This window comes from Echeneis naucrates, chromosome 12 (genome assembly GCF_900963305.1).
Source record: "Echeneis naucrates chromosome 12, fEcheNa1.1, whole genome shotgun sequence".
NCBI classification, from domain to species: domain Eukaryota; kingdom Metazoa; phylum Chordata; class Actinopteri; order Carangiformes; family Echeneidae; genus Echeneis; species Echeneis naucrates.
The window spans coordinates 1103614-1128755 of record NC_042522.1 but is presented as its reverse complement, the minus strand read 5'-3'; the positions used below and the strand labels follow the sequence as shown (position 1 = coordinate 1128755).

Genomic DNA, 25142 nt, shown 5'->3' with positions numbered 1-25142 from the left:
CAAATTCAGTTTGACTCACTGTTAAATTAGGCACATTGTCTGAAACTGAGGATGACTCATTTGTTTTTTTTTCCAGATAATTTCTCCTCAGCTCTCCACTCTAGTGAAACTACGCACCACTCTATGCAATACACACTCAAACTGTTCCTGGTCAATTTTGACTTTTTCATTACAGCCAGCAACACTTGCTGCCCAAAAGTATAAAAGATATGAAATAGCTGTAACCTGTAATGAATAGCCAAGACTTTTCTCAATGTTTTAAAATTTGAATGGAGTCTGTAGCTAAAAGCAAATACAAAATTGTAATTGACCCCATTAATTTCTTTTATCTGTTTGAATATTCCAAAAATGGGTATCCAGTATAGAAAGATACTGATCGGTTTGATGAAGACTGAGCCACACATTTTGATATATAAATTGCTGGGGTTTTCTCAAAACCCTAGAACAAGTAGTGAATCAAAATTTTGACGGAAGAGGAATAATAACTAGAGAATTCTGACAGAAATTTTGACAGTGCCTTGAAGGGGCAGATGTTGTCAGGGGAGAGAGGGCTGTCTCTGTCCCACAGTAATATATGATCAAAGTGAACAACATCGACTTTGGCTCTGTGTGTGTGCCTGAATATCTGTGTGTGTATATGGATGTCTTTTTCTGTCTGTTTCTATTTCTGTATGTCTGGCTGTGTGTATGTATGCATATGTCAAAGTGTTTGTGTCTATGTGTGTGTCAGTTTATCAACTGACACAAATACATGGACTCAACTCTCTCCGGGTGTGTGTGTTGTACGGTGACTGACAAGGGCCAAACATACTGCAACGGCTGACTGCGTCTCGGTTAGAGAAAACCGCTTCAAGTACAGAAACAATACAAATTCACAAACTCAAACACAAGTCTAAACAAGGTACAAAAAGAGAAACATGGTGCAAGTGAAAAAAAAGTGCACCGATTGAAACCAAGCCATGTTTCGATATATAATTTGCTCAGTTTTTCTCAAAACCCTACAACAACAAATCAAAATTTTGACTAAAGAGAAATAAGAAAAAAAAGAAATACAGGATAAGAACACTGACTTTGGAGTCTGCCCAGCGTCAGTGGAACTCTATAGTTATTGCTATAGAGATCCATTGTCACTGTGCAGGGCCCCAAGGCATTAATAAAACAAACACCTTCATAGAGCTTCATTTCATCACCATTAATTGCATGAAGCTGAATTTGGAAACCAACCCGATTAGCCACAAAGGACTGCCATACCAGTACTGACAAGTGCTCTTCTTAAGGATTTTTACTAACTTATTCAGATCCACAAAACAGCCAGCCAGTGATAGTCAAGCGTGTTTATTATTTTTTTTATTTCTTTATTACACATCATTGTATAGGCCCCGTCACTCTACACACACCAATAAACATTAGTAATAATAAAGTAAATAATTTGTACACAAACAAAGACCTCCAATTCTGGTCAGCTATCTGACAGCCAAAAATCTGTGTGCTTTCCCACAGTATGCAACACACCTGCCTTTCTCCATGTGCTATACACGCCATTTACTGGGAATGTACCACAACCACAAAACCACAACAAACAAACATACTCTCTTCCATTTTCTACTGCTTATCTGTGAACCACTCACAGTCACAAGGGGTGTTGGTTTGACTAATGATGAGCCATTTCAAATACCACTATTAATTTATCAAAGACATCAATAGACAATCAATATTCCTGAAGAGCAAACAGTGAAATCACTTTTTGAATGAATGATTAATTACTTCAACTACAATCTATGCTGAGAAGGAGCTAAGAAGGCGGGTGTAGGTGTGTGGGTAAATTTGCATTGCTTGGTCATTGCTAGGTGCATCTACTGTATTTCTGTATGTCTGTCAGAGTTGGGCACGCAAAATGGTGGACTGGATGGCTATAGCCAAGATTGCTGACACCAATATGGCTGATACCACTTCTGGACTGGAGGGGATTGTGACGCTAAAATGATCTTGGGCTTCACGAGGCACCTGAAGCCTACATGTGTAGGTATTGTATGATTGCAAAGTCAGTGTGTATGCTTGTAGGTGCAGATAGGTGGGTGACTGGTGCAAAAGTAAAAAGGGTTGAGTGATAGCAGGAAGAGGGAAAGATTCCGTGGAAACCAAGACCCTTGGTAAGATCCAGATATATGGACCCCCTCCCGTTCATGCCACACTAGATGCAGGCTCTGTGTACCAGCTGAGTGCACGCCGTTCGTGCGCAACGTTGACCTTTGACTTCAGAACAGAGTTCAGACATAAAACATTTTTGTTTTAAAGGTTTTACATTGAACATTGTCATTTATGTGACGAAAAGAGAGCTGAGCCGGAAAGCGAAGCTTCAGGTCAAATTCCCGTCTTACCCTCACCTAAGAACTGGGGAGCAACATTATCAAAATTTGAAAAGAGTGAGTCTATAGTGCTATTCACAGGATCATCAATCTGTGTAGGGGAGAAGTCCTCGATTGACTTTAGACAATAGAGTGGAGGACAGCACAATAGCATCCAAGAATTGCTGAGGCAGGTAGTACAGCATCATGCTAACCATTTACAGTTTAATGTCCTTGTTGCAGAGCTTTTCTTAAACAGCAATGTGCCCAGAGTTGCACCATCCCTCATTTACAAACACTGCCAACTCACCCTGTGGGAACTTAAATGCAACGTCTATGAAAAAAACTGAAGCAGGACTTCTTGCCATCTTTAGATTCTTATGCGACAAAAACATTGACCAGACTCAGTAATTAACTCCCTAAAACTAACAACAAACTTCAAACTATCACTGCTCCCTAACAAACTTTACCCTGCCTATGTGCCCTACAGATAATATCTAACTAGGCCAGTGAGCAGTGATAGCTAACTCTTTGGGGTCATCAGGTGGGAACCTCCTTTCACCGGTGTTTCGTCTAGTTGGTCCCACGACACCTCCAGGAGGCTAGACAGAGATCACTGGTGTCCCAGAGTCACCCTTCTAATGCCAGCCATCTCCGCTCCTCACACAAAGGCAACTCTCTCAAACAGCACTACTGTCAACTACTCTGACCTCTCACCAACTGCACCAGTGAAATCGGGGTGGGGATACAAACCCTGGTTCGGCAAAGGGGGGAGAAATAGAAGAGGTGGAGATAAAAGTAAGGATGGAATACAGACCCTGGTTTGGGTAGGGGGCATGAAAGTATAGCGGGTGCAGGAGGTGGAGGACAAGCTACACTAGCAGATTCAGCAACTAAACTCACCTGAATAGTCCTATACTCAAACCAAATCAAACCAATACAGGCCAACTCACCTGGACTAACCGCATGGTCTCAATGAGGCTCAAACAGGCCACACCCTCCACTTAATTGCACTTCCTCTTCCTGGATTTCTTCTTCTGCTTCTCCCAAGAATCTGTCTATCTTAAGAGCTTCCCCTGCTGGGCCCCCAGCTGCTATTACTTCCTCTAATTCAAATCTACTGACTGGATCTTACTGCCTCATCTGACACTTCCTTCACTACTTTCCTCACACTCTGTCCCCTTCCTCCTAACTCCCTCAACAAAGCAACACCAGATCTGGCTACAAACCCTCTACATCCTACTTCCACTAGACAAATCCTAACTTTCCATCCTCACTGCTCAGCATCCTTACCTAGATTTGCATACCTGAGCTTTTTCCTTTCATATGCTTCTTCAACTGAATCCTCCCACGGCACAGTCAGCTCTATGATATATACTCTCATTTTACTCCTAGACCACAAAATTATATCAGGCCTTAGCTTTGTACAGGCTATTTCAAGCTTTCCTCCTAAATCCACCTGCATCTCCGAGTCACCAGCATCCTCTAAGGTACTTTTCCTCCTCATCTTATTAACTTTCCCTCCTTCTTGAACAAACTGAATTGCCACTCTCTTTGTCTTAGACCCTCCTAAATTTGCCTGCCTCCATATATATTCAATGCCTGCAGCTAAGCTTTTTAAAACCTGGTTATGTTGCCACGTATACCGTCCTTGTGACAGACTAACTTGACAACCTGACAAGATGTGCTTTAGGGTTGCAGTACCTGAACACAATGAACATAACGGGTCTCCATTTACCCAGAGTTTTAGGTTCTGGGGAGTTGGCAATACATCATATGTTGCCCCTATCAAAAATCTAATACTACTTTCCTCCATACTCTACAGCTCTTTCCAACTAAGCTTTTTCTTCTCTACACCTTCCCAGTTCAACCACTGTCCCTGCTTAACCTGAGCCACTGCCCTCGCACTCCTTAATATTTCCTCCTGTCTATGAACCTGTTCCACAACCAGCTTCCTCTTTTCTTTGGGACCAGCTCTACTCTACTCTACTCTACCAGTTTGCCTGGGCCAAGCCCCAAGCCTCCCTGGCCTATCTGTACATTACCCACAATCTCTGTATGCCTAAGAGCCGCTTTCGCTTCCTGCACTGCCATTCTTGGATTCCACTTACTCCCCTTGCTTTGGTTTGGAACCACCTTAATAACTACCACAACAGGAGCTCTGTCCTAACCTTAGTACATTTAAACTCCTCCACTAGACTGAGCTGAAGTATGCGTTTCCCATACAGTGCCACATTGCTTAAACATCTCGGAACACAGAGCCACTTCCTAATGTAAAAGCTTACTCGTCTTTCCATTTTCTCTTCAGCAGATATTGGAATCTCATATATTGACAGTGGGCACATCAACCTGGGAAATAATCCAAACTGCAAACACCACAGCTTCAACTTTCCTGGAAGTCCTGATTTGTATATTCTGTCCAGTCCCTCAGCAACATCCTTCCGAAACTGCACTACCTGTTCTCCGTCATGCAAATCTGCCTTGTAACAGCTACATAGTTTCTTTACTGTTTATTATTATTATTATTATTATTATTATTATTATTATTATTATTATTATTATCATTATTATTGCTATTATTGGAATTGCCTCTTCATCTATTGCAAACTTTCAATCACTTAATCTTCCTCTACTTATTGAGATACTTCTGGACATATTAGGCTTGATTTTCATACTAGCCCACTTTAAGTTTTTATTAAGTCTCTCAAGTACTCTTTCCATACATGGCACCAATTTAGTTATCAACATCATATCATCCATGTATGCCCTAATTGGTGTAAGGCACATCCCATCCTGCCGCCTCTCTCCACCTACAACCCACCTAATAATTACCTCCATTGCCATTGTGAATGCTAATGGAGAAATTTTACACCCTGCCATAATACCTATTTCTAGCCTCTGCCAACTTGTTGTCAAGCCTGCTGTACTTACATATAGTCTGATATCCAGGAAATATGTTCTTACTAAATTGACAACTACTTCAGGCACTCTAAAATAGTCAAACGCCTCCCAAATAAGGCTATGTGGCACTGACCCAAATGCATTTGCTAGTTTGCTCTAAACAACCTGTGAAACCTGGTATTCCTGCCTTCTGTACTGAAGTATCTATTAAGCCATTCTTTCTAAATTACTTGCTAGTCTCTGTGCAACTACACTAAAGAAAATCTTCCCCTCTACATTCAAGAGAGAGATCATACCGAACTGACTCAGGTCTGAAGACTCCTTCTCCTTTGGAATAAGAACACCTCCTGCCCTACGCCATGCTCTGGGAATAGACAGTTAACTATTCTTAATTGCTTCAACAAAAACTTTAGGATATCAGGTGCGTTTTTATAAACCCAGTAAGGGACTCCATTTGGCCCTGGGGCCGAAGAAGCCTTCACACGCCTGACTACCTCCTCAACTTCCTTCCACCTACTAGGTCTAACATCCATTTCGTGAACTTTCTCCCCTAATGGTGGCATGCCAGGTGGAAGCCCTACTACTCTATTCTGCTCAGAATCTGAAAATGTTTCTCAGGTAGTCTTCTTCTTCTATCTTTGCTGCTTTAAGCTGCCCTCCCTTTTCCTGGTTAAACAATCCTTTAACAAACTTGAACGGGTCCCCGTAAAATGTTGTTCTTACGTACAGTATTCTTTCTTTTTCCTCTTATTTTTTTTTATTCTTTTTCCTCAAGATATTCAGCCCTTCTTAATACTGCTAGCCTGCTTCTCAACCCCACTTGCAACACATTAATTCCCTCCATCTGTTCCTCTGTAGCTCTTTTCTGGTGCTTTCTTAATTGTCTTCTTTCTTTAACTAATTTCTCCATTTCTCTTTGCCGTCTAGACTTAGCATAAGACAGATGGTATATAAAACCATCTGTCTTATGTTCAAATGTTCAAACTGTTCAAACTGAAACTCCCTTTTCTTCTTCTACTATACGAACCACAATGTCTTCTCAAACTGGCATGCAAGACAAAGAAATGCCCCCTTGTGGTCCAAGCATGCAACCTCACACACCAGCAATAAAAGAAATCATGAAATACAACCCATAAGAAGCAAGCAATGATTTCCAAATAAACAATACAGAACAAGGGGTACAACATGCCCCCTCTCCTCTCATGCTCTACCTTGTTTCATTCACCTGAACAGAGGTGAAGCTGTTTAGTGTCATAACTATGTCCAGAGTTTGAATTGTCTGCCAGGTCACTGTGAACAACATGATGCTACACAACCAGTATTCACTCTGGTTCCAAGTCAGCTGAGACAACTTTCTCCTCTTGTTGGGCAGAGATGTTATGCATCTCATTAGGATGGATGGGAGCACAAATATCTATCTTCTCCTCCTGGTGTGACACTCATTGCTGGCCCCGCCTCCTTCTCCTAAACTTGCAGGGGGCATCAGACTGTCAGGGCAGCACCACTCTGTTACAGAATGCCAACAGCTGAACCCTACAGTAAACAATAGTGCCATTGCTGTGCCCCCCGACTGACACAAAAAGAGAGGAAAAAAAAAAAAAGTAGCAAAAAGATACTCAAAGTAGCAACTGTGCAATGGTTTAAGAAAAATTGTTTATTAAGAAATGTAGGGAAGGAATAGGATAACGCACTAAATAAATTAAAAACAACAAATATTCAAATCAAAGCAAATTGGCCACCATACAATCATACTTTTACACTGTATAAGAAGTGCACATAAATTCACCAAATTACCTACACACACACACACACATACAGTGCTGAAATTATTCATATCCCTGGCAAATTTTGATTTAATTTTATTCAACCAACATTCTTTTTTCTTTTTAATTGGAAATAACACAGGCTTCTCCCAAATAGCTAATGTACAAGAAACATCATTGTGGAAAAAATATATTTCTCAGCTTTTATTTACATTTGAACAAAAAGTGGCACAAACAAAATTAATTATACCCTTCTCCATAATCAATAAAAAAATATTTTATTGCTATGTAAGCAATCAAACACTTCTGATAATTGCTGACCAGCTTTTTGCATGTCTCCACTGGTTTTTTTGTCTATTCATCTTTTGCGATGAGCTCCAACTCATTCAGGTCAGAGGGTCTCCCTCCCATCACTCTGATCTTTAGCTCCCTACACAGATTCACTGGCTGGCTGGGCCACTCCAAAATGTTAATGTTTTTGTCTGCTAACAATTTCTTCACCGCTTTTGATGTGTGTTTTGGCTGGTTGTCGTGCTGAATCAATTTTGTTTCATCTGACCATAAAATAGACCAGAAGTGTTCGTTTTTGTCCAGATGAGCTTTTGCAAAGGCCAAGCAGTCTTTTGTGTCCCGTATCTGGAGAAGTGGTGTCCTCCTTGGTCTGCATCAGTGGAACCCAGCAGTGTGTAGTGTTCATTGGACTGTCTGCCTTGAGACGTTGCCACAGCAGGGCCCAGATTCTCCAGGATGGCCTTGGTGGTGATCCTTGGATTTTGTTTCACCTCTCTCACTATTAACCTGATCAGCAGCATTTAGACATAGCCTTATATCCTTTCCCTGACATGTGAGCAGCCATAATGTGCAGCCACAGGTCCTCATTGAGCTTGTTTGTCTTAGCCATGTCTGTCCACAAATCAACTGCAGAGAGCTGCTGGATTTCACCCATTAAGGTGATCCAAACAGCTGTCCCCACTGAATGGGGGCAAGTTTCTGGCAATTGTAAATTTTACATTACAATTACAATTTACATTATCTTATTATTTTTTGGGCGAAGCCTTTGTCCTTTTAATTAAAAAAAAAAAAACTCCAAAAAAACTCCAAAAAAAACAACTTGTTAGTTTAATTAAGGTAATTTTAAATCAAAATTCACCTGGGGTATGAATAATTCCAGGCTTAACTGTACATTCTCAAGCATTCATTAGGAGTGGACCATTCTCCTGGCCTGATGAAGATTTCTCTGGTCCTGATGAGGACATCTCTTTTCCTAAATTCAGACTAAAACTGTGAATGACAGGTGTGTGTGGACCAAAGTGCAAAACAGAAGCAGAGAAGGCAGAAATGCCAAGTCCATTACAAGTTCTTTAATCCAAGAGGTAATAAATGGTAAAAATCCAGAAAGGCAGGCAGGAACAGGACGACAAAGTTAGACAGGGAACAAGCAAAAATTCAAAAGGTGGAAAATACCAAAACCGGTCATATACAGGAGAAGATCAGAACATGAGAGAGCTTGTTCACAGATGTAACTAAGACAGTCTACCACAGGAGGGAAGGGGAGCACGGTTTAAATACACCAGGAGAGGGGCACCAACGAGAGGTGGCAGGTGAAACACTAATAGGACCAGAATGTAATCAAACAGAGGTGGGGAAAAACAGGAAGTAAAACTAACAGCAACAGAACACAAACTACAAAGTAAAACTAATGTAATAATTACTGATTTTGCTCAGTTTTGCAAACAGACCAACAGTCTGTTCAGTTGGGTTTCCTTTTTATCATTCTTCTCTCAGCCACATCTGATAACTTATGTCACAGGGAGCAATTTTGTCTGTAGATTGATGGATTGGAGTGTCTGCATCCCTCCATGGTTATTTATGCAGGTGGGAAAGAGACTTTAGTGGGGATTTCCCTGTTTTTTCTTCTTCTGCTTTGTTACTTCAGTTCAGTCTGACAATGTTCCTGCCAGTGGTCTTTTCTGTTTCATTACTATTCCATTTCTGAATCCTTACAATCTTCCAGTTTCACATCTCAGTGATTGTTTGTGTTTGTGCGTGTGTGTGTGTGTACATGTGTGTCTGGGAGTGTGTATGTGTACTTTTTGATAGATGAGAAGTGAAAGAAAGTAGGTGGCTGAAAACATGGAAGCCTCAAAATGTGTTGGCTTTTTGAAAACCATGGAGGTTCACTAAAGTTCACTTATCCATTTCCGGGTCGTGGATGGGTGTGGCGCCAATCCCAGTTTGAGGGATTGAGCTAGAGCGGGGTACACCCTGGACTGGCCGCCAGTCCATCACAGGGCAGAACTAAAGTTTTATTTCCTGAATAAGTTTGCCATATATAGTATTTGCTCACTTAGTCCTACTTGTGTAACATCTTACACTCATCTCTGGACACCAAAGACACAGTAATTCTAACTGCACCCAACAATCAGTTAATTCATTTTCATCATTAATGTAAACAATCAAATTTTGGACCTAAACCTTTATCCATCTTACCTGCTTGTGTGTTTTTCCTGTAGTTGTTTTTGCTGTGTTTAGTCAGCAACCTGTAATTAGCATGACCCCCTGTGCAGATTTCACACAGTAATGCAGTTTCCTGTGTTGAAAATAATGTCTGGGTTCTCCAAATCTGTGCTCAGATATGACTGTCTTTTCAGCACCAAGGAAATCAATCACATCCAGTCCTCATAAGATCTGGTATTCCAGTTCAAATTTTGTAAGTGTCCCATCTCACCTCAAACTCTAATTAATTAAGTAATTCATTCATTAATTCATGTGCTACCAGTTAGCCGTTTCTGGGTCATGTGGGGTGCTGGAGCAAATCCCAGCTCACACTGGGTATGGGAGGAGTACGCCTTGGACAGGTCACCAGTCCATCACGGGCCCCTCAAAATCTCTTCTGCCAGGTTTGAAAATCTTTAAAGGGTTTAAAAGCAGAAAAAATTATGTTAATTTTTTTGGAATTGCCTGCAAAATGATCAAACGTCTATACACTTTTGGCTAGAAATTGTATCTCACAATTTGGAGTTGTTTCTGTTTGTCACTCCATCATCTTTGTTTCTCACTCTATCCAACAGAACCCGGGGTGAGCAGGAACCTCCAGTTCCTCCGGCAGCCATCCAGAGTGACAGCTCTGCTCGGAACTGATGCTGTGCTGGAATGTGCTGCTTCTGGATACCCAACTCCAAGTATCCAGTGGAGGAGAGGAGAAGAACCGATCCAGAGTTGGTGTGTCTGATTTACTAATTCTAATCAAACTTTATGGCTGTATATACCACAGTGGCCAACCATGAAACCTATGTGGTAACCAACATTATCCAATTTTGCACCCAGGTATCAAAGTATAGGCTACAGTAATTCTTTACTGGAATGCGTATTGCATTGAATTGTATGAACAAAAGAGCCAATATGTAGAGCCATTGATGACTTACTCATGCAGCAAACCGACTGACTAGAATACCCAATGCTGATTAATCTTCCACTGAAAATAGTCCCAAACAAACACATTATTTATTCCTGATAAACCAAGACAGTGCTCATGAATCTATGTATTTGTGTTAAGTTTTCAAAGATTTACATCTTCAGAAAGCTAGAGAGGTTGAGGCTAAGATGGACTAACACCATGCTGGTTTTGGTCTTTTCCTGGGATTTGACTACACTGAGAATATGTAAAATATACCAGACCAGTCATTCTGCCATCAAGTATATTTTGTGAGTTAAGAGTTGTTGAACCAAACATGCAGCATGTAAAGATAAAAAAAAAACAAATTCTTCCTGTTCAGGAATAAGAAGTACTCCTTGCTGGCAGGCAGTAATCTGATCATCAGGAGTGTCACTGATGACGACTCTGGCAGCTACAGCTGTACTGCTACCAACAAGAACCACAACATCACTACACATACAGAGCTGGGCGTTCTAGGTAAGTTTTTTTCTGCCATTTTTACCTTTCAAAGATAAAAAAATTGCAACAAAGAGACATAAAAGGGACATATATATCCTGTTAAATCCTTTTGTTGCATAACGAAACAAAAACTCATATGAATCTCAGACTCTCCAACTTAAATGCCTCTCAGGGTGTGCCGAGCCAAATAATGGCAGAGGCCAGTGAGAGAGGCAGGAGACATAAATGGAGAGATAAAGAGAGCAGATTTGAGTTGGAGTTATTTGTTTGGGGGAAAACTGAGATTATACAGATTTGTTGTCATTTTGTGGCTTTGCCATCCCCGCACCTCAGGATTGAAATGGCTCCCACTGTTATTGAGTGAATGAATTGTGAAGTAAAAAAAAAGACAACCTATAACCACTCTATTTTACCCTGATATAGACCTTTTATTCTTTGAAATGTACGCTTAATGTTAAAACACAAACTTTCATTGAGCATAGTTTTTATTTTAAAATAAAAAACACATGATCTAAATCACATCTATTTGTGATTTTATGTGTTTTGGAGCACAATATGTTGATATAATATGTATACCGATGAAAATATATGTTATATAGAAAAAACTGTGCTAAAAAAAAAAAAAAAAACTGGCATGGATATGCCTCAGTGTGTTTAACATGGTATTCCATTTTGCCACAGCAATATGGCAAAATTAAAAGTATTCCAAAGCAGCTGAGATATCCCAAGAGACTGTGGGGTTAAAATTCCAGGTCGCCTCAACCTGAAACTCTAAAACTCATACAGCTCCTCACACAGATAAAAGTACAACACCACACATCTTCAGTGCTCAATCCAGAATCAAATGCAGTCAAGAATTATAAATGCTGTCTGTTTGCTTCAGCAGTTTTATATCGATAAAATATGTTGCTATTCATTGTCTGACTGCTCTTCAGCTGCGGAATTTACATTACAGCTGTTCGTGGTTTCAGGGGAGTCCAAACACCTGAACAGTTTTTGAATGTAGTAATTAGGCCATAAAAGATACATTTCTGTTCTAATCTCATTTGATTAGAGAACAAGAAAGGCTGCTTATATTCTGCCTATCTGCCTATAAAAGTAAATTTTTCAGATAGGAGGTTTTGCGTTTCGCCCATCAATATGCAGAAATGTTCTGACATGATTCCACATGTAACTGGAGCCAAAGTCTTAGAGAACATGAACTCATAAGAACCCAGACCCATTTCCCCTCAAAAGAAAATTATAGGGAATACACCACAGAGCAAGTGGACCACATAGAAGACATTTCTGATGGTTTTTTTGATACTACCCCTTAATGTCAAAGAGCTGTGATTTTACACAGTTGTTTCATAACACACATTTGCATCTATACTATATACATCAATATGTGACTTTAGTGAAGTATGGGTTAACAAGTTTAACAACAAACCTTTTTTGTTGTTATGACCAATAGGTCACATCAAATTTTTCATGACTATTCATGACTAAAAGTCATGTGACGACATGTCACTGTGATATTTTCTTTACTTTTTTCAAATTAATTTCTTCAAGAAATATGGTCAAAGTGGGTTGACTGTATACAAGACACACTATTAAAGCATTAGAATGATTCACTTAGTTTGAATTTACCTTTAGCATGAAATTACATACTTTTTGAAATGAATAATAATGCATTTTATTGGTATGGCATTTTATATTTACATAATTTCAAAGTGCTACAGAGCAACAATTAAGAAGATTAATGTCAATAAATGGATGAAAGGAAAGCCTATAAAATTAAATCAGCCAAAAGCTTTTTTTAAAAACATAGGTTTTTAAGTTTCATTTAAAAACATCTGTAGCCTGAGGGGCCCTCAAGTGGTCAGGGAGGGCATTCCACAGCCTCAGAGCAGCAGACGAAAAGGCCTGATCACCCATGCTGTGAAGCTTGGTTCTGGGGGCTTGGAGAGTATTTGTGGTTGCAGAATAGATGGTGCGTGAGGAGTTCCTGTAGGTAAAGGGGGGCATGTCCATGAATGCACTGGTTGGTGAGAAGAGAGACCTTATACTCAATTCTGTGAGTGGAACAGGGAACCAGTGAAGAGTTTTCAGGATGGGGGTGATATAAACATGTTTGCACACCTTCATCAGGATCCTGGCAGCGGTGTTTTGGATATATTGGAGTCTCTGCATGCTCTTGCCATAGATCTCAATGAGGAGAGCATTACAATAGTCTAGCCTGGAGGAAACAAAGGCGTGGACAAGCTTCTCTGCATCTCCCAGGTTCAGCGTTGGACGGAGTTTGGCAATGTTCTTGAGGTGGTAGAATGATGTCTTACAGAGGTGTTTGATGTGGTTGTCAAAGGTAAAGGTGTGTGTCATCAGCATAGCAATGGAAGGATATACCATGTCTGCTAATGACATTGCCAAGGGAGAGCATATAGATGGAGAAGGGTGTGGGGCCCAGCACGGAGCCCTGAGGGACACTGCAAGTGACGTTGTGGGTGCTTTTGCACCATTAAGTACTTTTGTCTTTTGTTGAGACACCACCATTTCGAAAGGGTCCCAACCTGTCACAGTCACACAGCTGTCACATGACCACCACACCACGATGTTCTGTATATGTTGTTTAGGTACTTAATAAATTAATATCAAGCACAAAGCCATAGAAGGAAGATTCTGGGGCTTTTAAAGTGTGTGTTACACAAGTGTCACCAAGTTTTCTTATGGGTTAAAAAAAAATTGCTGAATACAAACGATTTGTGTGCCATCTGCATCAGAAAGAAATCTGTTCTGTTGTGGGAGACTCAAGTGTGTTAAAATTGGCATCTTTCAAATAAATTACAGTTTTGTTTTCTGACTCTGAGGTTAAACACTGGCTGAAGATGACACTCAGTAACTTGCTCTGAAATATATCCAGCTCTCCGAGTATTAGCTCTGTGGTCGTTTATGATTTTATACAAGATCAACAGATGTAACAGCTAATGTTTTCATACTTGCACTCCAACCACAAACATAACCAGACATCATAAAATGTTTATGAGAAAAATAATGTCCATATCAGTAGATTATAGTTTATTTCAGTGGCTTTGTAACAGATTTGTCAGAAAATAATTGTAATTACTCTGCAGTTCTCACAACAGTCCATCAAATACAGTAATCAGGATTAACCAACTTATTTACTATTTATTTACTATTTACTTATTATTGACTAAATACTAATGCAGTGTTGAAACTGTATATATCCAGGACGTTACTGTTGAAGTAGTGGTTATGTGTGTCATAGAGTGCCCCACAATGCATGGGAATTGTTAGAAACTCGATAAACACCATCATGGCCCACAATCACCGTTCATTCCTACAAAGCAATACAGCAAATTGAAAGTTACAGTAATCTATATCTTATAATGATTCAGAAGTAGACTTAAGACTTATTCCCTCTTTATACCTGCCTCATTACTGATGGAGGCCACTATAAACATACTCAAGACAGGTGAGATGCTCACACTTTCTCATTGTTACAGTCAAGCATTCATATTATATCCAAGCATTTAATTTCTATACTCTACATCACATTTCATGCTGTAGCCTCGTCTTTTTTGTTTAGGTTTTGTTTAAAACAACTCATTTCGTTCGTCGGTTAAGGAAGACCACTGAGAGGGTTTTATTCAAAGACAAACACATTTTTGCTCGTTTTGAAACATTTAAAAAAGATTTTGAATTGAGTGATGAGTCAACTGCCTCAAAGTAGCTGGGGAAAACTGTGCCACCTCTCCCATATGCTGTGAGTAATCAACACAAAATAATTGATTGAAAGGGATTTTTAAGAAGCATAGGGAAAGCACAGTTAAATAATTATTATATGCAAGCAAAGAAATCAAAATCCCTTTTAGGACTTTGATGGACATGATTTTAATCTTGCAACACCTATTTTAATGTCCTATGTCTACAGTAAGATTGTGAATTGTACTTTTAATGGAACAGAGTTTCTCAGCAAGCAGAGACTCTATATCAAACAGAAGCAGCTGTTGTTTGTTTGACTTTTGGGAAAAATCTGCAAATTAACCTTCAGGTGTTTTCAGTCTCCTTCCAGCTGGGCTTCTCTGCTTGTCTCTGTCCTTTCATGTCTTTGTCTCAGCGCCCCCTCTGAGTCTCTCAGTGTTCACATTCAAATTCTGTTTACTCTCCTCTGCCTGCAAACATCACATGATGTGAACAATAAACAAAGCGTCTCTTCTGGGATCTGATCATAAAGTGTTATATCCTGTAAATGTTATTGCCATACTTCCCCCAAAAAACATGTTTTTGTCCTTTTAGAGTATTGTTAAGTCAGTGGATGTCTCTGAAAAACACTGTATCTTAACTCTCTGAGTGATACTACATATATCTTTGGGGACGGTCCCCGCAATTCTATTTCAAGGAGCAAACACTTCCTACAGTGCCATTTATATTTTTTATTGATATTTTTCTAGTGTTATCCCTTCTTTGACCCCCCACCCCACCCCCTGTATTTCTCATTCTCACCGTTTCTTCACTTTATGGTTGGCTCACTCTTCTTACCTTGGTGTAATACAAATTAAGCTGTAAATAAAAATATATTGAGCCTGACAATAAATAACTTTAATAAAAACTTCTGATCAATCCATATCAATTTCAGGCTTAAAAATACAACTTTCATATTGCCTCGCCCACTTTTCATTTAAGACCCACCCCTTCTGAGTACGAATATGGATACAGATAATGTATCTGTATTTGGATTCGGATAATGTAAACTGTCTCATTAAGTAGCCACAGCATATGTAGAAAACCCAAGGTCAATCCGCCTTCATAGTTTTTCTCCCAGCACTTTTTTTTCCCAAGATATAATAACAGTGGGCAGATGTACTATACAAAAACATAACCTTATATTCCCCACACAACACAACTAAAAACTCTAAAAGGCTAAAAATAAAATCTGTCTTAAATCATCCAAGCCATAGCAATATTTTTAAACCAGATTATAAGGATAAACAACACAAAAAAAAATAATTCTATACCACATTAAGCTCAGTATCTAATGACAGTGTGTATACTGTAGTGTAGTATGCTCCCTGAATGACCCATAATCCCCACAACACCTTGGGCCTCATTTCAAAAACTTTGTGTGGGATTGTTACTAAGTGTATTTGCGCCCAAAAGACATGGTTTCGAGTCATGATCAATTTATGTAGTCATTCCAACATTTCTACCTGTGAAGCTTCATTGGTTGCTTTGGAGTTATATTTAGGATCATTGTGCTCCTCAGGTTGTGTAGGGGTGCACACATTCTCCCGTCAAGTCTGTTTTTTAGAGAGCCCAACCTTTGCATGGAAAGTGACAGACACCAGTTTCAGCCACTGTTTTGTGCGTACGCCATGTTTATAAATGAGGCCATTAGTGTTTTCTGGTAAAGTCTGAATGGTGATGTAAGTCGAGTTTTCATTGTTTGCATTGCTTGCTGTTATAAAACAAGACGAAAGATGATTAAAGGGTTAGGTTTAAAAACAGAAGAAAGATTAAGGAAGACAGAAAATCAGAATGAATCCTGCTTATTTCTTCCCTTTGCATGGTCTTTGATAATATATTTCAGACGTGAAAGAGAAACAGATTTAAAGTTAGATTTTCCAATCATGAAGATGAGCCACCAGCTATCTGAATTCTGTCTGCGATCTGAATTTAGTTCTTTTTTTTTTGTGGTTTTTTTTTATTTCATTCATGTAAAATAGACAGAGAAAGCATTATTTAAAAAAAGACATACATCAATCAGAAAGAAACAAACAATATCGTCATCAATCATCAGTGTTTTCAGCAACAGTGTCATTTCCACACTGTCATAACAATCATCAAAATACTGAAATTAAATTTCATGTTAGGGTTAGGGGTTAAAAAAAAAAAAAAAAAAAAAAAAAAAGGAGTAGGAAGAAGTGTAAAACTTATTTTAATCCTACCCCTATTCCCCATTAAATCACATTTCAGTGTGCTTCCCTATTCCCTGGACATATGCAGATTAGCCAACTATGAAATACAAAGAAAATGTCTACAAATTTTTCTCAGTGCACATTCATACATACACACACACACACACACACACATACAAAAGATGAAACACCTGGTGCCAACTAAACACCATCTTCACTTACTGTATATATCATATAATCACATATTTTTGAACTGTTCCATGTTTACACATTCCCTCAGCTCCACACCCATACTGTTACATAGCCTTACTCCCACAACTAAGACACAAAAACTCTTCATTGTAGTATGCACCCTTGCAGTCTTGAAATGATAATTTCCCCTTAAATAGTGACCCCTTTTCCTTTCCTGAAACAGTTTTTAGAGTTTAGCCAGTAATAAATTATGCTTTGCCTTAAATACTACTTGTGCAGTTTGAAATGCCACTTGGTCAATGAATTTTAATAATTTTGACTGTAGGAATAGTTGGTTAGTAGGATCCTGATATCCAACTTTATGGATGTGTTGTAATGCTTTCTTTTGGAGTATGAACAGTGGGTGCAACCTGCTTATATAGTTATTGCCCCAAATTTAAGCACATTAGGTTTGATATGGAAGGACTAGGTACAGTATAGAGTGTGAAGTGCATTCTGATCCAGAACCTGTCTTGCTCTGTTTAAAACTGCAGTTGTCTTTGAGAGTTTTTGATGTAAATGCTTGATGTGGGCTTTCTAGAGCATTTTTCTGTCTGTTGTCAACCCAAGCAATTTAATTTCATTTACTCCTTCAATGGCAACACCATCCAATAAAGCTTCTGTCTGTGTATTATTCTTCCAGCCACCAAAATACATAATTTTCATTTCATTTAAGTTAATTTTAATTGTCCATAATTTTAATTTGTCAATTTCTGTGACAGTGTTGAATACTAATTTATGTAAGTCAATATCGGAGCAAAATAAATTTGTATCATTTGCAAATAGCGCAGGTTTTAATGTTGTAGCAACATGGCATAAGTCATTAATATAAAGTATAAATAATTTGAGTCCCACAACACTGGGACACAACACTGAGCAGTTGGAATGGAAAGCTGCAATGGTCTAGAGCTATAATCACCCAGTTTTACAAATTGTTGTCTGTTCTGTTATCCAAGTAGCTCTTCATGCACCGTAAACTCAAACCCCTAATTCCATACCGTTCTAATTTATCTAACAATGTATTATGATTAATAGTATCAACAGACTTTCAACACCCACCTCCAGCAGAGCCTTTCTGGCATCCCTGTGGAAGCTGGGGACATTGAACCTGAGTGGTCGATGTTCAAAGCTTCTATAGCTGAAGCCGCTGTGGGGAGGTGTGGCTTCAAGGTTTTAGGTACCCTCGGTAACCCTCAGACACCGTGGTGGACACCGGTGGTAAGGGAAGCCGTCCAACTGAAGAAGGAGGCCTTCCAGGGTATGTTAGCCCGGGAGACTCCTAAGGCGGTTGCAAGGTACAGACAGGCCTGAAGCACTGTAGCCTCAGAGGTGAGGGAGGCAAAGCAGTGGGTGTGGGAGGAGTTCGGAGAATGCATGGAGAAGGACTTTCAGGAGGCACCAAGGTGTTTTTGGGGGTTTCGGGAATGAGGACCCAAATGCAGCAACACAACAAAAGAAGACTTCAAAATAAAACAGGAAGTGGACGCCATAAACAGAGCGAACTCAAAACCAGACAGTAATGACAAAACTCAAACCAGACAAATGACGGAACTCAAAACCATGACAGTAAGGATGGTTCACTGTTGACCTTGACTGAGGAGGTAGTCAGACGGTGGAAAGCGCACTTTGAGGAACTCCTGATTCCAACTTGCACATCCTCTGGAGTGGAGGCAGAGCTGGAGGATGATGAGGTCACTGAGGTAGTTGAACAACTCCACAGTGGCAAAGCCCTGGGGATTGATGAGATCAGTCCAGAAATGCTGATGGCCCTGGGTGTTAAGAGTGGTTGATACGCCTCTTCAACATTGCATGGAAGTCTGGAAAAGTGCCAAAGAAGTGGAAGACCAGGTTGGTGGTTTCCTTGTTTAAAAAAGGGGGATCAGAGGATGCGTGCCAATTAACAGGGCATAACACTCCTCAGCCTCCCTGGGAAAGTCTACTCCAAGGTGCTGGAAAGGAGGGTCTGGCTGATTGTCGGACCTCAGATTGAAGAGGAACAATGTGGATTCCGTCCTGGTTGTGGAACAACAGACCAGATCTTTACTCTTGCACGTATCCTGGAGGGGGCCTGGGAGTATGCCCATCCAGTTTATGCGTTGTGTAGACCTGGAGAAGGTGTACAACCGGGTTCCCCAGGGGATGTTGATGGAGGTGCTGCGGGCGTGTGTGGTGAGGGGGTCTCTTCTCAGGGCCATCCAATCCCTGTATTCCGAAAGTGAGAGCTGTGTCCGATTTCTCAGCAATAAGTCAGACTTGTTTCCAGTGGGGGTTGGCCTCTGCCATGGCTGCGCTTTGTCACCAATCTTGTTTGTGATTTCCACAGGATATCGAGGCGTAGTTGTGGGAGAGGAGGGCTGCAGTTGGGGGAGCTGAGGATTAGTGGTGTGCTATATTGCATATTTTGGTATCGATCCGATACCAAGTAAATATGGGCCAGTATCACCGATACTGATACTTTTCAATAAATAAGGTGGATGCGTCATTGAATTGCTAAATCTCAATTAATTTTCATGACCTTAAGTGTTTTTTGTTTCCTTTTTTTAAATTAATAAATACTTAAAACCCAGGACAGAATTAGGACAAAGTTTATAATTAAATAAAAACTGCTTTATTATCAAATAAAATTTTTCAAAAAAATCTTAAATAAAAAGTGCACACAAACCAGTAAACAAGTGCTGTTGAGAAACTATAATACAAACATTAAATTTAAATTCTCAACAACAAAAACAACTGTTGAAAATATAAATAATATGTTAGTCTGTACAGAATAAAGGTTTTGGTTACAGGTTTTTGTTCAAGAACAATGTCATATTAACATTTTTTTGATTTGAATGTACTTTTTCTGTGACTAACTGCCCTGCTTTTGAAAAAAAAAATCCTCTGGGCAGAGCCGGGGGGCAGATGATGAATGTAATAACATCTGACTCACGGACTACATTCCAGTTAGAAGTCGAGCTTTTACATGGTCAATGTTTGCAGAGTCACGGAATCCAAGGTTTTTAAATATGTAGTCCAAGAAGTGTGCAGACAGCAAGACCATAAAATGTTTCAATAGGGTTGAAACAACGGTGACAATGTCCTGACAGCTGAGCAGCTAGCTCAAGCAAGTCAGGCAGAGCTTTAATGGAGTCAAGTGTGTGCAAAACATGGGTAGTCAACCGTGTTGGCGCCATTGTCTGTTACAGACAAAATCTTGTCTGTTATCCCCATTCTGTGATTCTGGTTAATTGTGCACAAATATTTAGATGAAATATTTAAACAAAAATTAAACATGTATATACATTCCTGTGCAGAAGTTTTAGGCACATTAAAAATAAGAATGCTTTCAAAAATAGAAATCTTATTAATATTTGATTTCAATATATTGCTTTATCTTTGAAAGCATTCATACAGCATTTTAACATAATCACATGTCCAAACTGAATTTTTATGGTTTTTAGGTAGTGCAGATGCAAAGACGCGCACATTCACACAAAATGTAAACTCTCTTTGCAATTCTTGGCTTTTTCATATTTAAAGCAAATGTGGCAGTTCTGCAGGTGGTTACATAGTATTAGTGGGAGCTTTAAAAAAAATGGCAGAAGACATGCAAATGAAAATAAAAGGAAATGTTTCATATTATGAGATCATATTCAAAGTATAATACAGGCCAAAAAGGTGGACGAACCTTTGCATTCAAATGAATAGGAAAGTGTGTCCAAACTTTTGGCCTATATTGAATGGGCACAGCAGCATAGTGGTGTTGCCCCACAATAAGAAGATTGCAGGTTCGGTGCATGGATTTCCTCCAAGTACTCCTGTTTCCGTCCAAAGACATCATGTTTGGGTTAACTGGGGACTCTAAATCAGGGGTGTCAAACTGAGATACAGTGGGCCAAAATTTAAAACTTGGACAAAGTTGCAGGCCAAAATTGATATTTATTGAAAAAAATCTTCCTCCAGATAACAATGAACATTTTCATAAGGACCCAAACAAGGTTTGCTTAAACATTAAATATGGAACAAGCAAAGCTTAATACTATGCATTGAGAAAAAACACAAGAAACAACAAAAAAAAAAAAATGGACTAGACTCAGTGATTACCTTCCTAGCAACAAACTTTCACCCTACTCTATGTTCCCTACAGATAATATCCACTTAGGCCAGTGAGCGGTGATAGCTATCATGTCTTTGGGGTCATCAGGTGGGAACCTCCTTTCACCGGTGTTTTGTCTAGTTAGGCCCACAAGACCTCCAGAAGGCTAGACCGTGAACACTAGCGTCACAGAGTCACCCGCAAATGCCAGCCATCACCACTCCTCACACAAAGACAACTATCTCAAACAGCACGACTTACAACTACTCTGACCTCTCACCAACTGCACCAGTGAAAGCGGGGTGGGGATACAGACTGTGGTTCGGGTAGGGGAGAGAAATAGAAGAGGTGGAGATAAAAGTTAGGAAGGGATACAGACCCTGGTTTGGGTAGGGGCATGAGAGTATAGAGGGTGCAGGAGGTGGAGGCAATACAAGCTACACTAGCAGATTCAGCAACTAAACTCACTTGAACAGCCCTATACTCAAACAAAACAAACACAGGCCAACTCCCCTGGGCTAACCGCATGGTGTCAAAGAGGCACAAACAGGCCACACCCTCCACTTAAATACACTTCCCCTTCCTGGATTTCTTCCTCTGCTTCTTCCTAGAGTCTGCCTATCTTAAGAGCTCCCCCTGCTGGGCCCCCAGCTACTATTACTTCTTCTAACCTAAATCCACTGACTGGATCTTACTGCCTCATCTGACATTTCCTTCACTGATTTCCTCACCCTCTGTCCCCTTCCTCCTAACTCCTTCAACAAAGCAACACCAGATCTTACTACAAACCCTCTACATCCTACTTTCATTTGACAAATCCTAACCTTCCATCCTCGCTGCTCAGCATCCTTATCTAGAGCTGCATACCTTTTTCTTTTCATATGCTTCTTCAACTGAATCCTCCCACAGCACAGTCAGTGCTATGAAATATACTTTCTTTCTACTCCTAGACCACAAAATTATATCAAGCCTTAGCTTTGTGCAGGCTATTTCCTGGGGAACAGCAAGCTTTCCTCCTAAGTCTACTTGCATCTCCCAGTCACTAGCATCCTCTAAGCTGCCTTGCTTCCTTATTATCTTATTAACTTTCCCTCCTTCCTGCACAAACTGTATTGCAACTCTCTTTGTCTTAGACCCTCCTAAAATTGCCTGCCTCTGTATATCTTCAATACCTGCAGCTAAGCTTTTTAAAACCTGGTTATGTCACCACGTATATCGACCTTGCGAGAGACTAACCTTACAACCGGACAAGATGTGCTTTAGAGTTGCAGCACCTGAACACAACAAACATAACGGGTCATTTACCCAGAGTTTTAGGTTCTGAGGAGTTAGCAATACATCATATGTTCTAAATCTAATACTACTTTCCTCCATACTCCACAGCTCTTTCCAACTAAGCTTTTTCTTCTCTACAACTTCCCAGTTCAACCACTGTCCCTGCTTAGCCTGAGCCACTGACCTCACACCCCTTAATATTTCCTCATGTCTACAAACCTGCTCTACAACTGGCTTCCTCATCTCTTTGGAACCTGCTCTACTCCACACCGGTTTGCCTGGGCCAAGCCCCAAGCCTCCCCGGCCTATCTGTACATTACCCATAATCTCTGTACGTCTAAGAGTTGCTTTTGCTTCCTGCACTGCCATTCTTGGATTCCATTTTCTTCCCTTGGTTGGGTTTGGAACCACTTTACTAACAACCACATCTTTACTCCCAGATAACAGGAGCTCTGTCCTAACCTTAGTACATTTAAACTCCTCCACTAGACTAGATACTGGGAGTTGAAGTATGCCTTTCCCATACAGCGCCGCAGTGCTTAAACATCTCGGAACCCCGAGCCACTTCCTAATGTAAAAGCTTACTAGTCTTTCCATTTTCTCTGCAGCAGATATTGGAATCTCATATACTGACAGTAGCCACATTAACCGAGGAAATAATCCAAACTGCAAACACCACAGCTTCAGCTTTCCTGGAAGTCCTGATTTATCTATTCTGTCCAGTCCCTCAGCAACATCCTTCCTAAACTGCACTACCTGTTCTCCGTCATGCAAATCTGCCTTGTACCACCTACCTAGGCTCTTTACTTGTTTTTCCCTAATTATTGGAATGGCCTCTTCATCTATTACAAACTTTCAATCACTTAATCTTCCTCTACTTATTGAGATACTTCTGGACTTGATTCTCATACTAGCCCACTTTAGGTTTTTATTAAGTCTCTCAAGTATTCTTTTCACACATGGTACCATTGTAGTTATCAGCGTCATGTCGTCCATATATGCCCTAATTGGTGTAAGGCGCATCCCACCCTGCCGCCTCTTTCCACCTACTACCCACCGAGAAGCTCTAATAATTACCTCCATTGCCATTGTGAATGCTAATGGAGAAATCATACTCTGCCAACCTGAATTTGATGCCAAATCATGCTAGTATGCTCTAAACACCCTGCGAGACCTGGTATTCCTGCCTTCTGTACTGCAGTATCTATTAAGCTATTCCTTTCGAAATAACTTGCTAGTCTCTGTGCAACTACACTAAAGAAAATCTTCCCCTATACATTCAGGAGAGAGATCGTACGGAACTGACTCAGCTCTGAAGACTCCTTCTCCTTAGGAATAAAAACACCTCCTGCCCTACGCCATGCTCTGGGAATAGACTGTTTCTTCCAAACTATTCTTAATTGCCTCCACAAAAACTTTAGGATATCAGGTGCGCTTTTATAGACCCGGTAGGGAACTCCATTTGGCCCTGGGGCCGAAGAAGCCACCTAGGTGGTCTAACATCCGTTTCTTGATCTATCTCCCCTAATGGTGGCATGTCAGGTGGAAGTCCTACTACTCTATTCTGCTCAGAATCTGAATATTTATTTCTCAGGTACTCTTCTACTTCTGTCTTTGTCGCTTTAAGCTGCCCTCCCTTTTCCTGGTTAAACAATCCTTTAACAAACTTGAATGGGTCCCTGTAAAATGCTGTTCTTACATATTCTTTCTTTTTCCTCTTTTTCCTAAAATGTAACACATTAATTCCCTCTCTCTCTTCCTCTGTAGCTCTTTTCCACTGCTTTCTTAATTGTCTTCTTTCTTTAACGAACTTCTCAATTTCTCTTTGCCGTCTAGACTTAGCTACCTGTACTCTTTCAACCCTCTTTCTATCTTGCACCCCAAATCTTTCGACACCATAGGTAAATTATGTCTCCCATTTTCTCTAATCTATCACTTGCGTCTCCTCCTAGTCTACTCAGAATTATTGACAAGTCCCTGTTGACTGTTACCCATTCCTTGCTACTATTTGCCCTTGTCCATTTAACTCTAGCTTTCTGCTCCATATTTCTCTCTCTGACTGGCCTGTTCTCCTCAATATCAGCTACATCCCTTCTTATAACCTCCTCCTCCACCTCTGTGGCTGTGTTGTTGATATCCTTGGAACTGTGGTTTTCTACCTGTCGCTGGATTTCATCCGACTTACTCAATTGACTTCTTAAAAAGTTCTGATCGATGCGGCCACACTGCCCTTCCTTTCCCACACATCTCATTCTTCCCTGATGCACTCGAAGGCCTCTAACTGATGTTATTTTCTGCCAACCACAAGGACAAACCTGGAGCATCTTTCCCTCTAATCTACCATCTTTATTTTCTCCAGCCACACTCACTATGCCCTTCTAACTATTCTGCCCACTTCTAGTGCTAGAGAATAGGTCCGTGCCCCTATCCTTCACTGAGTCACATATCCAACTCGTAGTATCCGTTCCAGTATCTGTTACCATGTAGTCTGCCTGTGAGTCATCTTCCACCCCTGCTCTCGCTGACCCTTGGGGTATTTTCCTTATCTGACTTCAGCTTGTGCTGTTTGTGACAAAGCTGTTACACCTTGCCCCTGCTACCTTGGATTGCTAGCCCACGGCAGCACCTATGGGGTCTCCTGTCAGCTGTCTATCCAAGCTGTCACATGCAATGTATAACTTAATATTGCACGCATGCAAAATTAAATTTCAAATTAAAAAAGCACGTCAATGCCATTCATTT

At 40.2% G+C, this 25142-nt stretch overlaps 1 protein-coding gene across 1 annotated transcript in view; it reads left to right on the top strand.

Annotated features, from left to right (window-relative positions):
* Nucleotides 1-25142, top strand: part of dcc (DCC netrin 1 receptor) — a 193744-nt gene that overhangs the window by 26765 nt on the left and 141837 nt on the right. The window contains exons 4-5 of the mRNA XM_029516393.1: nucleotides 10081-10231; nucleotides 10786-10922. Coding sequence (XP_029372253.1) covers nucleotides 10081-10231; nucleotides 10786-10922 — 288 coding nt within the window. The remainder of the gene's footprint in view (nucleotides 1-10080; nucleotides 10232-10785; nucleotides 10923-25142) is intronic.